General features: G+C 34.1%; 1 protein-coding gene and 1 long non-coding RNA gene across 2 annotated transcripts; both read left to right on the forward strand.

The window, feature by feature from the left end:
* Positions 1-808: 808 nt before the first annotated feature.
* LOC106349892 (putative cysteine-rich repeat secretory protein 13) lies at positions 809-2,414 on the forward strand. The gene is made up of 2 exons (XM_022697864.2): positions 809-1,285; positions 1,656-2,414. Exons 1-2 carry the CDS (start codon positions 941-943, stop codon positions 2,097-2,099), a joined length of 789 nt encoding a protein of 262 aa, XP_022553585.2. The 5' UTR covers positions 809-940; the 3' UTR covers positions 2,100-2,414.
* A 435-nt stretch (positions 2,415-2,849) lies between these two features.
* LOC125584552 lies at positions 2,850-4,590 on the forward strand. The gene is made up of 2 exons (XR_007321467.1): positions 2,850-3,537; positions 3,631-4,590. It is a non-coding gene; the product is annotated as an uncharacterized LOC125584552 (long non-coding RNA).
* The last annotated feature ends 9,837 nt before the right edge of the window (positions 4,591-14,427 follow it).

Consider the following 14,427-nt stretch of genomic DNA (forward strand, 5'->3'; position numbering starts at 1 on the left):
TAATTTCATATTTTCGAATTTAAATTTCAGAAATTTTATTTTTTTTAAAAAAATAATATTTTTTACATTTCGAGAAAATTAATTATATTTTTTACCCGATCGATCGATGCGTTTTTGGACATAAATCCATCGATCGATCTGTTTACAAAAAAACGCTCGGTATATTCCTATCGATCGATGTATATATGTCCAAAACGCATCGATCGATGAACGTCCGAGGAAATATCCCGACGAAGTTCTCCCTCGGTATATTCCGAGGACATTTCCGACAAACTAGTGGTCCTCGGAATTTCCTCGGAAGTTTGTTTTCTCGGAATTCCGTCGGAAAATTCCGAGGGATTTCCGAGGAAAGAAGAAATTCCGAAGAATTATTTCCGACGACTTGTTTCGTCGGTATGTCGTCGGAATAACGATATTCCGACGAAATTCCGACGATTTTTTCCCTCAGAATCCTTGCTGTTTTCTTGTAGTGACTGTAGTGTTACTTCGATTTGAGTTTTCTATTGTCTCCTTGCTTTTGTGAGGATTTTGCCTCTAGTTGCTTTTTGGTAGATCTCGTTTCTTTAGTTTTGCAGGTTTAAAAGGAAGGTCCTTCAGATCTGCTCTCCTCTTGATCCACTTCTGTCCGAAGCTTGTGGGTTTAGTTTCGTAATAAATTACTACTGCCTTTTATTTCAGGTTGAAAACGTACGGTTCTAAAAAAATTGTCCAACTTTGACTTTTTCCATCAGCCCTGTTCTCTCGCCGCATATACTAAAGTTCTCAACCACTCTCCTCTCTCAGACTAAAACATTTCTTATATATACAAACTAAGATGATGAATCGAATTTTTTTAAGGTCACCAAAGTAGAAATTAAAAAAGGAATCATAATCACTTCAACTCTAAAATTCTCATCAAGTCTCCTATATAAACATCTCCACTTCTCAAAGATCACAAACAATGCCTTCAATTTTTGGATCGGCCCCTATCTTGGCCGTGGTGGCCATACAACTCCTCCTTATACCCAGCGTTGTTTCTTCCCTCAACGTTACCAATGAGTATATCCACCACGCATGCAACAACACCCAAGGGAAATTCAAGCCAGGGAGTGTGTTCGAGAAAAATCTCAATATCGCCCTCAAAAATATATCCGCCTTTAATCTGCACAAAGGTTTCGCCCTTGACTCTAATATGGATAGACCCTACAAAAATATACCTCCCGATACCGCCTTCGTCATGCTCCAGTGTCGTGGCGACTCCTACGGGTCTAAGTGTCGCTCGTGCCTCGCCACAGCCCTCTCTGGGGTAACATCACTTCACTATTATCTTATTAGCACTCAAGTATGAACATATACAAACGGGCCAGATCCCAGTAATAGCTCAGTAAAACATTGGCTTTAACTCAAAAAAATATTAAAACTTATGTAGTATATACAAAAAAAGTTACCAAATATATTATGAAAAGTTCTTAAAATTCTTATTAAATGTTTATGTTCCCCAAAATATCATATCCGACTTTGATGAAAATTCTTGTACTCTACGTAGAACGTTTAACTGACATAATCTGATACACTTTTAGGGCTGGAAGAAAACAAAAAAAAAACTGTATTATATACGTAATATACTTAACGCAATATTCTTCTTTATCGACGTTGTGTCGCTATATATATGACAGCTTCGTAAGAAATGTCCGAGAAACAAAGCAGGAACAATATGGTATGACCAATGCACTCTGGATATTTCTACATACAGTGCCGGCGACAGCAGAATCCTCTACGATAATTATTTTTGTAAGGAGAACCCAAAGGACCTGAGCGGAGATACGCAGATGTTCATTAAGAAGAAGGTTGCTTTCACCGAAAAGCTATTGTCTGAAGTCAAAAAGTTGGGCAAAAACGGGAAGGGGCCACTGTACGCAACAGGGGAGACGATGATCGGGACAAAGAAGCTTTATGGAATGATGCAATGTACGGACGAGTTATATGAGAATGGTTGCTATGTGTGCCTAGATTGGATTATCAGTGAGCATCCATTGTGCGGCCGTGAAAAACAAGGAGTTAGATATTTGTGTAGAAGTTGTAATGCAAGGTTTGAGCTTTACCCTTTTCTTAGAACTTAAGACTGTTTGATGGGAGCTCTTTGTTTGATGTTTGAATAGGTGCTATATCAGGGAATAAAAAGTCTTATTCTCTTTGTTGTTAATTTATATAACACAACAGTATGTATGGAGAGGTCCTAAGCTTCTTTTTATTTTATTAATTTCCAACGAAATTTGTTACATCACCGCCAAAATAAATGAAAATCATCATACATAATACATATGATGAGGAAGGAAGTCACTGTTTTGCACATTTTGAATTTCCTTTATCCATCACAAGAAAGAAAAGAGAGACTTTGGTGTAGCACCTCGAAGAAATTCACTCCCACTGATAAGAAGAAGCAGCTACGAACATGGACGGATCTAGAAAACAATGAAACATGAGGCATAATATATAAATATTAAATATATTATAATAAATAAAAATTTTAAAATACATTATTTTTAGAAATTTTATATTATTAAAAAATAATTATATATTATTCTAATGAATCAGATAAAATCAGTAAATAACTTATAAGGTTAAATATTCAATTTAAAAAATATTAATAAATCATAAATTTCATAGAATAGTATAAAATTAGTTTTTGTATTGTTTGAGTAAATTTTAAATCAATTTATATTTTATGAAGAAACTAATACTAAATAAAAGAAAATAAAAAAAATTATAGAAAGAAAAAATATTTAGGTAACACAAAAACAAAGGTAAAAGGAAAAATATTTTGTGAGAAAGTGATCAAAAGTGTTTAAAAATTTAAAGAATATAAACAAATTTAAAAGGAAAAATAGTTTAGGTAACAAAAAAACACATGTAAAAGAGAAAAATATTTCTTGACAAAGTGATTAAAAGTTTTTTATTTTAGTCTAATTGTTAAAAGCAAACTGAATAAAAATAATTGTTTGAGTAAATTTTAAATAAATGATATATTTTTGAAGAAACTAACATAAAATAAAAGAAAAGAAAAGCAATTATAAAAAAGAAAGAACAGTTTAGGTAACACAAAAGCATAGGTAAAAAGGAAAAATATTTGGTGACAGTGATTAAAAGTGTTTTTACAAAAATTGAAAGAAAAGAAGATACAGAAAGGGAAACTCGAACATGAATTGGGTGACACAACCTTAGACCATCTCCAATGGAGTATCCATGAGGGTTCTATGTGATGGTTCTAAGTAAATAAATGTTGAAAATTAAATCAAAATGAGGAAAAATAGATAGATATGGTTCTAAAAATGGAAGTTTTAGAACCAATTCTAAATAATATGTGTCACTTTGTGATATAATAGTATTTTAAAGGGAAAAAAATTAAATCCAATTGTTCTTTCTCTCTCTCTCTTTGGCGGATTGAAAGCAACTCTTTTTTTTGTAGACGAAACAGAGATCTTCTTTCACAATTTGGCGACTTAGCTGTCAATCCTCTCCATCCTTTATCTACTCTGCTCCTTTCAATCAAGATAACATGTGAGTTTCACAACAAAAATTCAAATCCTTTTCCTGGATTTTTCATGAAAATTTACTGCCCTTTTGTTGTTCTTGTGGTTGACTGCTCTGCAGGAAAGAGTAATCAAAACCTGACGATGTGGGGATCGCGACCGAGCATGCGGAGGATGGAGATCTCGCAGAGAGTGGTGGGAGGAACGCCTTCTTCGTCTTCGTGGAGACGAGTCTTCTTCAAAGCGACGATGAGACCCGTAGCTTTTTCTCTCGCTCTGTACACTTTGCCGTAAGTGCCTCCCCCTACTTTCTCTAGCTTCTCGAAGGCTTCCATGGCCGACACTTTGCTGTATGGTGTTGGTGTAATCTGCCATCAAGTTTCAAAACTTGAGCGTGCTCTTAAAATTTCTGAGGTAACTTCTCCCTACCATGTTTGGTTCGAGTTTGAGAAACTGTTCGGGCTAACTGTACCACTGCAAGAGGTAATAATCAATTGATGTGTCTTTTGCTTGTTCAACAAGATTCTGTTGAATCTGTCCAAAAACCTGCAACTTGAACCCATGAAATAATGTACAGGTAAGCTACTTTAGGAGAGGATTATGGTTAGAATAAAAGGTAGTGAATCACGACCAAGTAACATATAGAAATTTCTACTTGCAGAGAGTTCATAGAATCAACCGGAGTACGCATCAGAGCTATGATCAATTTGTAAATCACCTTCAAAGTTGGCCCAAAATCATTTAAATCTACAGAAACTGGAGAAACTGTTCTATTGCTGCATTGTCAGGACTCCGTTTGACAAGGTAAATTAATTTTTATTGAGTTGATATTTGATATAGATAATCATGAAATATCCGACTTCATAATCAACAGTGAGATTTTGAAGTGGACGGTTGGATTAGTAGTTATTCATGTCTTTCTGAATCAGTTTGATGCACTGTAAAACAGAGTGATATGTTTGATGAATTGTCTTGTTTGGTTGGAAAATGAGCTCGGACAGAGTGATATGTTTGATGTATTTCTCAATAATTATAAGTTTTTTTTATTATAGAATGAAATGCAAGGAATCTATTATTACAAGTTTTCTAATTTTTGAAACTTAGAACTTTTAATTGGTTCTACCATTGGAGGGGTTAAAACTAAACAAGTATTTAAAATTTTTAATTTGATTATTTTCAATTAAAAAATTGATTTAGAACTTTAACACCATATCTATTGTTGGAGATGGTCTTAATCAAGAATTAGCCGTAAGAGCTAACACTTTCACTATGTACATATTTACACAAAGGGGATTTATAATAATGAGCATGTGGCATGTACCACACCTATTATATGTGTGGGTCCGCCCCCTGATTACGAAGGTATAGTCACCATTCTCGTGCAACACCTATTATGTGTGTAGGTCCGCCCCTTGGCTACGAAGGTATTTTGTTTTTGTCAACTTTGTTATTAAAAGCCCAAAGGCTAAACGCTACACGAAGTGAGCCTAATCACATCAATTTTGTCCAACTCATTTTCCCACAATAAACCAAGAAAATACATCCGCCCAATACATGTAGGAAAAGATAAAACTCAATGGGATAAAACTTCGTAGACACATGGCTTTCATACGATGATCTTTGGACACCTCACAGGACACCTCATCAACTGATGCTTCTTACGCCGGCGGTGGAATCTCTCCGGTGAAAATCTTCTTCCGTCGACGATATCCTCTTCTGTGAAGTTGGAAATTCCATCAGCTTCGTGTAACATAACAGATGCTCCTCTTTTCAACCAAAATTCAGAAATCAAATCTGAGATTGCTGGAACATTAAAACACGAGTTGACTTCAGATACAATTTAAGTTAAGGTCTTTGTTAGGACGCTTTTCACCGGAAAAGCCCCAACTTTACTTAAACCAAACTCAACTTGATCGAAGTAAAATCAACAATCCATTCAAACTTCCTACAAGCTACTTAGCTCTATAGCCATATCAACGGCCGCTATAAGCAAGAGCAAGATTTATGCTTGTTTAGAAGAAGAAAGGCATAACCAGCAAAAACGTTTGATTTCAATATCATTGGGATTTAAAAGAGCACATAGGAGCATCAGAAAACTAAAATCCGATTCAACAAAATTGGAACTTTATTATATTCAAACCGAACCAGAGATAAGAGATGAAGAAGATGAAGAACAACTTTGATTCAGTTTGGAAAACACAACAAAAACTCGTCTTGACGAAGTCCCAAAATCGTCTAAACGAAAAGAAAATTCGTCAACGCGAAACTGAAAATCGCCTAAAGCGAAGAACAAAATCGATCAAGAGATCAAAAGGTTATATTACACCAAAAGATACTCTTCTTCTCTAGAAAAATTCTCTCTTGTGAAAAATAGAGATGAGGGAACAAGTGAGAATTTTATCTTTCTAAGGAGAGGAGAGAGAAAACCACTCCTGGCTACGAAGGTATAGTCACCATTCTCGTCAACATAGAGAGAAAATAGTATTTTCAATCATCAGGGAAAACTTTTATGTGAGAATATTCTCACGTTTTGTATTTGTACCTTTTTTTATTAATGTTATATAATGATCAAAGATACTTAATTCCTTGTATCTTATATATTTCATAGAACTATTTAGCTAGTTAATTGGTGGTTTTTATATATATATTTAGAACTAAAACATCATTTTCAGTACTTGGGTGCTATTTTAAAAAATGTTATTATCTCTATAATATTATTTGAGAAGCCAGTTGCTTATGTGTCGTACTCACGTTAACTCTCACGGTGATTGATTACGATGATACCCTAATGAATATATCTAATTATCGTTATTAAATGTTGATTTTATATTATTTATTTTCCTTCTTTATTTAGGTTTCCTTTTTCTTTATTTTTTTTTCAAATAACCTATATAATAAAGAAAATTTATAAATTTTAAAAACAAAAGTATCTTTTATATATATAGTGTAATTCATAATAAGGAAAGTTCAAATAGTCTTGATTTTAAAGTAAAGAAATCAACCTAATATATATTTTAAAAGTATTAAGCATTTTTTTTAAATCAATCTATTCCTCAAATTATTACAAAATAATTTAAATAACATAAGCTAAGATATCTTTAATGAATAAAATTTAATTTAATCTTTCTTTCTTTCTTTTATTTAAGTTCCCTTTTATATTATTCATATAACATATATGATAAAAAAATATTTACAAAACTTAAAACTAAAATATTGTTTTATATATAATGTGATTTCATAAAAAGGAAAGTTTTGAAAAATAATCTTAATATTAAAGTAAAGAATTAATCTTCACTTTTGAAATTTATAGGTTATGTTTTTATGCAGCTTTGTACCTATAATGAATATAGTTAATACGATTTGGTTGAATTAGATTAGAAATAGTTATACTTGAATTTATATCAACACAATATATCCACAAAATGAGTAACTAGACCAATCCAAAAAAACTTATACAAAGTCAAACATTAAATAAAAAGTAGGGTTAATCATGCCCTAAGAGGTTGCTCTCTTTGCAATTTGCTTGGACACTATTCACTTTCCTTTTGTTCTCTCTTTACAAATTGTTACACTTTCCTAAGTTGGCATATATTTGTAGTTGTAGAAATGTGGGACAACATTCGTTATAATATACTTTCATTGAAACTCTATTGTGGATGAACCTATGTGAAGAGGATACAGAAATACATGATTCAAGATTTTAGTAAGTTTCTTCTACTGATCAAAACACTGCCAAAAGCAAATATATGAACTGCATTAGGTGCGAAGAACTCAAACACTCTTCGCAATGTTTCTGCAAAATCATGTGCTTTATCCTTCTCCCTCCTGGTTTTCTTTATATACGGAGATACTTTGCTATTCCTAGATTCCATAGAACTAGGAATCAGTTATAGATATACTAGATTTCTAATCTTTGAAGATTAGCGATTTCAAAAACCTCCGAGTAACTCGGATTTGGTCACCTCCTCGAATCATAGGATGACTCTATCCATTTTTCGTGTAACTTTTTTGACCATCCATTGTTTTGTACACGGTAATTTCCATATATTTAAAATCTATTCTATTAAAATAGAAGTCACAACCTAAATTCATGTGTTATTTTTTTAAATGGACCATCCCTAAAAACTCATTAAATTTTATAACATCTTATCTATTAATCTCCTATCATTAATTACAAAAAACCAGAATAATATTATTTCCTAAACTACCGATTTGAATTTATTAAGATATTAACATGTATGATAAAATCTGACCAAGTCGGTTCACTCTGCTTGTCGATAACATTTATGATTGATCTACAAGTCGGTTCACTCATTTACCATATTATTTTGAGCTCTATTATTTATCAACCTACTGGAGAATTTTTTCTTATTAATATTTACATAAACCATACATTATAAAATCCATTTAGGTTCAGCTATATAAACAAATCGGTAGAAATGATAACTTGAGAAAAAGTCAAACCAAAAATATTAGATGAATAAACCAAATAAATTAAAGTGAACATATAATCATTAATTACAAAAAACCAGAATAATATTATTTCCTAAACTACCGATTTGAATTTATTAAGATATTAACATGTATGATAAAATCTGACCAAGTCGGTTCACTCTGCTTGTCGATAACATTTATGATTGATCTACAAGTCGGTTCACTCATTTACCATATTATTTTGAGCTCTATTATTTATCAACCTACTGGAGAATTTTTTCTTATTAATATTTACATAAACCATACATTATAAAATCCATTTAGGTTCAGCTATATAAACAAATCGGTAGAAATGATAACTTGAGAAAAAGTCAAACCAAACATATTAGATGAATAAACCAAATAAATTAAAGTGAACATATAATACAATTAAAATGAATTACATTATACATATATATTCTAATACATAACAATATAAATCTACAATGGTGGAGTGAACTGATGCTAATATAGATCTTGAGCGTGTGTACAATAACATGATGATTGATTTGATTAACAATATAAAAATTTAATTAATATACCTAATGTTATAAAAAGAACTGGAATTTTATTGTATCGCAGAAATTTAAATAAGGGCAAAATTTTATACCCGTAGAATATTTTAACACTGATAGAAAGAGTGTATTAGAGAGAAGAGAAGGTTGAGGTGTGTTCTTCTAAACGATCGAAATCGATCGTTTATATAGAGAAAAAATCTACTGTGCAAATAGTGCAGCGGGCCCCACATCTTTTTATATTTCAAACATTACGGCTCTTCCTTTTATTGACTTTCGTAACACTCCCCCTTGGGGGCCGGTGTCACTATCCGTTCTCGCTTATCGTTTTTGTTGCCTCGTTAAAAACCTTTCCAGGAAAACCCAATGGGAAAAACCATAGTAAGGTAAAAAGAGTACAACCACGTAAGCTCCCCCTCGAATAAGCAGTCATAGATCCTTCTGATGACGCATTCCAATGTTATGGATGTGTTTTCTGAACACCGAGGTAGGGAGTGATTTTGTGAAGAGGTCGGCTGCATTGTCGCATGATCGAACATATCTTACTTCAATCTCTTTATTCTTCTCGAGCTCTTGAGTGTATGAGAAGAACTTCGGAGGTATATGTTTGGTTCTATCGCTTTTGATATATCCTTCCTTCGTTTGAGCAACACATGCCGCGTTATCTTCATATAGAATAGTTGGCTCCGTATTTTCGTCAATCCCACTGCTTGAACAGATGTGTCGGCTTATTGATCTTAGCCATACACATTCTCTACTTGCTTCATGGAGTGCAATGATCTCAGCGTGATTTGAAGAAGTAGCAACAAGTGTCTGCTTCTGAGAACGCCAAGATATGGCGGTGCCTCCAATTGTAAAAACATATCCTGTCTGGGATCGAGCTTTGTGTGGATCTGACAAATAACCTGCATCTGCAAAACCAATCATTTGACCTTTTGAACTTTTAGGATAAAACAAGCCTAAATCAGTTGTTCCTTGAAGGTAACGAAAGACATGTTTAATTCCATTCCAATGTCTTCGCGTAGGAGACGAACTGAATCTCGCTAAAAGATTAATGGCAAAAGATATGTCAGGTCGAGTACAATTTGCAAGATACATAAGAGCTCCAATTGCACTTAAGTATGGAGTTTCAGGACCAAGTATTTCTTCATTTTCCTCAGATGGTCGAAACGGATCATTTTCAACATTAAGTGATCTAACGACCATCGGGGTGCTAAGAGGAGTTGCTTTATCCATGTTAAAGCGTTTCAATACTCGTTTGGTATATGTAGACTGGTGTACAAATATACCCTTTCGAGAATGCTCAATTTGTAATCCTAGACAATATTTTGTCTGGCCGAGATCTTTCATCTCAAATTCTCCTTTCAGATAGTTTGATGCCTTTTGGATTTCGTTTTGAGTTCCAATAATATTAAGATCATCAACGTACACCGCGATTATCACAAATCCGGATGTTGTTTTCTTTATGAAAACACAAGGGCATATAGGATCATTCGTGTATCCTTCTTTTGTTAAGTGTTCGCTGAGACGATTATACCACATTCGTCCAGATTGTTTTAACCCATATAATGATCTTTGCAATTTTATTGCACATAACTCTTTAGGTTTGGAACTTAACGTTTCTGGCATTTTAAATCCATCTGGGATTCTCATATAGATATCAGTATCTAATGATCCATATAAATATGCCGTAACGACATCCATGAGACGCATTTCTAAATTTTCATTGGCCGCTAGGCTCATCAGGAATCTAAATGTGATTGCGTCCATAACAGGAGAATAAGTTTCCTCATAATCAATTCCTGGCCTTTGAGAGAAACCTTGGGCTACGAGACGAGCTTTGTATCTTGTAATCTCGTTTTTCTCATTTCTTTTTCGGACAAACACCCATTTGTACCCAACAGGTTTTACATCTTTGGGTGTGAGCACAATAGGTCCGAATACATTTCGTTTGTTAAGCGAATCTAATTCGACTTGAATTGCATCTTTCCATTTTATCCAGTCATGTCTCTTTTGACATTCATATACAGACTTTGGTTCTGGATCTTCGTTTTCTTCATTTATTTCCTTTGCTAAAAGGTATGAGAAAACGTCATCAATATCATCCATCTCATTTCGTTTCCATATCTTTCCATTATGGATGTAATTGATAGAAATCTCATGATTTCCTTCAGATTCAAGATGCTTTATATTGTCGTTAGATTCACAATTTTCTTCTTCCAAAATATTTCCGTTATTTTGGGAGTATCATGCTTTTCACATTCCTTACGTTTTCTAGGAAGTTTATCCTTTGAACCAATAGGTCTACCGCGCTTTAAACGTGTTCCTGATTCACGTGTATCAACTGCCGTTCCACCATTTTGTGGTATTTCAATACGAGCAGGAGTATTTGCAGCGGGTATATGTGATTTAGTTACCATTTTGGTATCAGCAAATGCATCAGGTAGCTGATTTGCTATATTTTGTAAATGCATGATACGTCGAACTTCTAGTTCTGACTGTTTCGTAGGAGGATCAAGGTGTAATAACGATGGTACACTCCATTTGATCTCTTTTCCTACTTGTTTATTGTCTCCCCCTAGAGTTGGGAATTCTTTCTCATTGAAATGACAATCGGCAAATCGTGCCGTAAACACATCACCAGTTTGTGGTTCTAGGTATCTTATTATTGATGGAGAATCATAGCCAATATATATTCCCAACCGTCTTTGCGGTCCCATCTTTGTACGTTGTGGTGGTGCTATTGGAATATAAACCGCACAACCAAAGATTTTTAGATGAGAGATATTTGGTTCTTTTCCAAATGCTAACTGTAATGGGGAATATCTATGGTATGCACTTGGTCTTATCCGAATTAGTGCTTCTGCATGCAAAATAGCATGTCCCCATACAGAGGTTGGGAGTTTTGATCTCATGATCAATGGCCTTGCAATTAGTTGCAGCCGTTTAATTAATGATTCTGCCAAACCATTTTGTGTATGAACATGAGCAACAGAATGCTCTACTTCAATCCCTGATACCATACAATAATCATTAAAAGCTTGGGATGTGAATTCACCAGCGTTATCTAATCTAACTCTTTTAATTGGATAATCTGAGAACTGTGCTCTTAATTTGATTATCTGAGTTAGAAATCTCGCAAATGCCATATTTCGAGATGATAACAAACAAACATGTGACCATCTACTCGATGCATCGATTAATACCATAAAGTAGTAGAATGGTCCACACGGTGGATGTATTGGTCCACAAATATCACCTTGGATTCTTTCCAAAAACTTTGGTGATTCTTTGTCAACTTTGGTTGGTGATGGTCTTATGATTAATTTCCCAAGAGCACACGCATCACATGTCATTTTATTACTTTGGTATATATCTTGGGTTTTTATTGAATGACCATGTGAGCTTTCAATGATTTTTCGCATCATTGTAGTGCCTGGATGACCAAGGCGATCATGCCATAATGTAACATCTTCTGGATTTCTTTTTATCACAAGATGTGATTCTATAGCATCAATATAAGTGTGATGCAATCCAGAAGGAAGTTCTGGAAATTTTTCCAGTACAAGGCCTTTGCCTGATTTTTCAGAAGTTATATACAAATACTTCTTTCCATTCTCAGTTGCAGACTGAGTGTTATACCCTTGACGGTATATATCTTTGAAACTCAACAAATTTCTCTTAGAATTTGGAGAATATAAGGCATTATCTATGGAAAACTTTGTTCCATTAGGCAACATAAAGTTCGCCTTGCCAATTCCTTCGATCAGGTCTGTAGGACCTGATATTGTGTTTATAGTCATTTTTACTGACTTTAAAGTAGAGAAATATCTCTTATCCTTCAGTATAGTGTGCGTTGTGCCACTATCTGGTATGCAAACTTCTCTACCAATTTGTTTAGTTGTTGTTCCATTTGCTTTCTTATCCATTTCTGTAACACACAGTTAATATCAATAAAGAAAATAAACTTTCATAAGTAAACATATTATGCATCAATAACAAGTACACAATAATTATACATTAGATATTTTGAAATACAACATTATTTTGAAAGTGAAATACATAATATTTTATGGCATCACTAGGCATTATTAAGCTTGATCAGTACAAGCACTTCAATTATTTTGATGAGTGGCCTCGTCGAAATCTCCCATAAAGTCAGAGGATTCGAGGTATGTCGATGTTGTACCCACAAGGTGTTCATTGAGATTTACTTCCTTTGCCTTGCCTTTAATAGATTCTTGGTACAATTGGCATAGATGCCGAGGAGTTCGACATACTTGAGACCAGTGTCCCTTCGATCCACATCTGTAACAGACGTTCTCATTTTTATGAGTAGGGTTTTCTTGGGTTTCTTTTCCTTTTACCCGATCAGATCGATTCCATGTGTTGGATCCCCTTCCTCTTGGGTTGTTACTCCTTTCATGGTTGCGGTTAAATCGATAACCACGACCACGACCAAAACCACGATTGTGACCACGGCCACGACCACGCCCACGATAGGAATAATTTCCTTTTTCCGGATTTTTTATATCCGTTGCATTTACCTCAGGAAATGCTTTGGTTCCCGTGGGTCGGGCATTGTGGTTTTTAATGAGGAGTTCATTATTTCTCTCCGCTATTATAAGCGCCACAGCGAGTTCAGAGAACCTCGTATACCCACAATTTCTATATTGTTCTTGTAGAACATAATGATTTTTGTGGAACGTTTGGTAAGTTTTCTCGAGCATTTCTGCTTCCGAGACAGGCTTACCGCAATAATCTAATTGCGCCGCTATTCTCAATATAGCGGAATTGTACGTTTCCACTTTTTCAAAATCTTGAAATCGTAGATTTTTCCACTCATCGAGTGCATGGGGGAGAGTAATTTTCTTTTGGTTATCAAACCTCTCCTTCAGAGCTTTCCAAAGATCTAAGGGATCTTTGGTTCTCGCATAATCATGCGTAAGATTTTCATCTAGATGCCTTCTCAGAAATATCACGGCCTTAGCCTTTTCATGAGAGGTTGATATATTGCCTTCTTTTATTGTTTCGAGTATTTTCTCGGAATCTAGATGAAGCTCCATGTTTGTAACCCATGCCGTGTAGTTTGTCCCAGTTACTTCCAATGCCGGAAACTGAAGTTTCTCGATTTTTGCCATTTGTATTTCTAAAGCACATAAATAAAAATTATTAGAATATTATTGATATTAAAAGGAACCGTTTACATTAATCATGCAAGCAATTACAAGGAGAAGCGATGTAAAGAAAATTAAACCGATATTCATCTTAAATTCACTCGGAGTAAATTCTCCAACGAATAAACCATAAATAGAAACACAAATAAAAATGGCACATAAAAACAAAAGTGCGCGAATCATCTTTCTTGAAATGAAAAATCGGAGGAGAGCGATTTGAATATTTTGAGAGAAGATGAAATGTTTTGGATGAGAAATGGAGTGAAAATGAGTTGTATTTATAGATGAAAATTACTGTTCATGACCGTTGGAGAAAGGGGAAATTTTGAAAAAATTTCTTTGTGACCGTTGGGGTTAAATCGAGTGCACTAAAAATCAGTCTGAAAATATCGTATTAAACGGTCAATCAAATCTATAAAATTTCATAAAAGTAAAAATTATGGCAATGAAATATTTATGTTATGACAACAAATCATGCGACGGCTCAGCCGATCAATGCAGAGTAATAAATAAATTATACGGCGGCTCGGCCGACCAATTAATAATAAACAGAATATAAGGCGGCTCGGCCGACCAATAAATAATAAACAGAATATAAGGCGGCTCGGCCGACCAATAAATAATAAACAGAATATAAGGCGGCTCGGCCGACCAATAAATAAATTAAATTACTAGTAAATAATATAGGCGGTATTCCGACCATTATAACATGATATAAATAATAGTAGAGGCGGTATACCGACCATTATAACA

The sequence above is a fragment of the Brassica napus genome, chromosome C3 (assembly GCF_020379485.1).
Source record: "Brassica napus cultivar Da-Ae chromosome C3, Da-Ae, whole genome shotgun sequence".
Taxonomy (NCBI): Eukaryota; Viridiplantae; Streptophyta; class Magnoliopsida; order Brassicales; family Brassicaceae; genus Brassica; species Brassica napus.

Bases quoted from the DNA above. Each gene is read 5' to 3' on its own strand.
- LOC106349892 (XM_022697864.2), top strand. From the start codon at position 941: ATGCCTTCAATTTTTGGATCGGCCCCTATCTTGGCCGTGGTGGCCATA. The intron at 1,286-1,655 runs GTAACATCACTT...TATATATGACAG, and splicing joins TCGCCACAGCCCTCTCTGGG to CTTCGTAAGAAATGTCCGAG.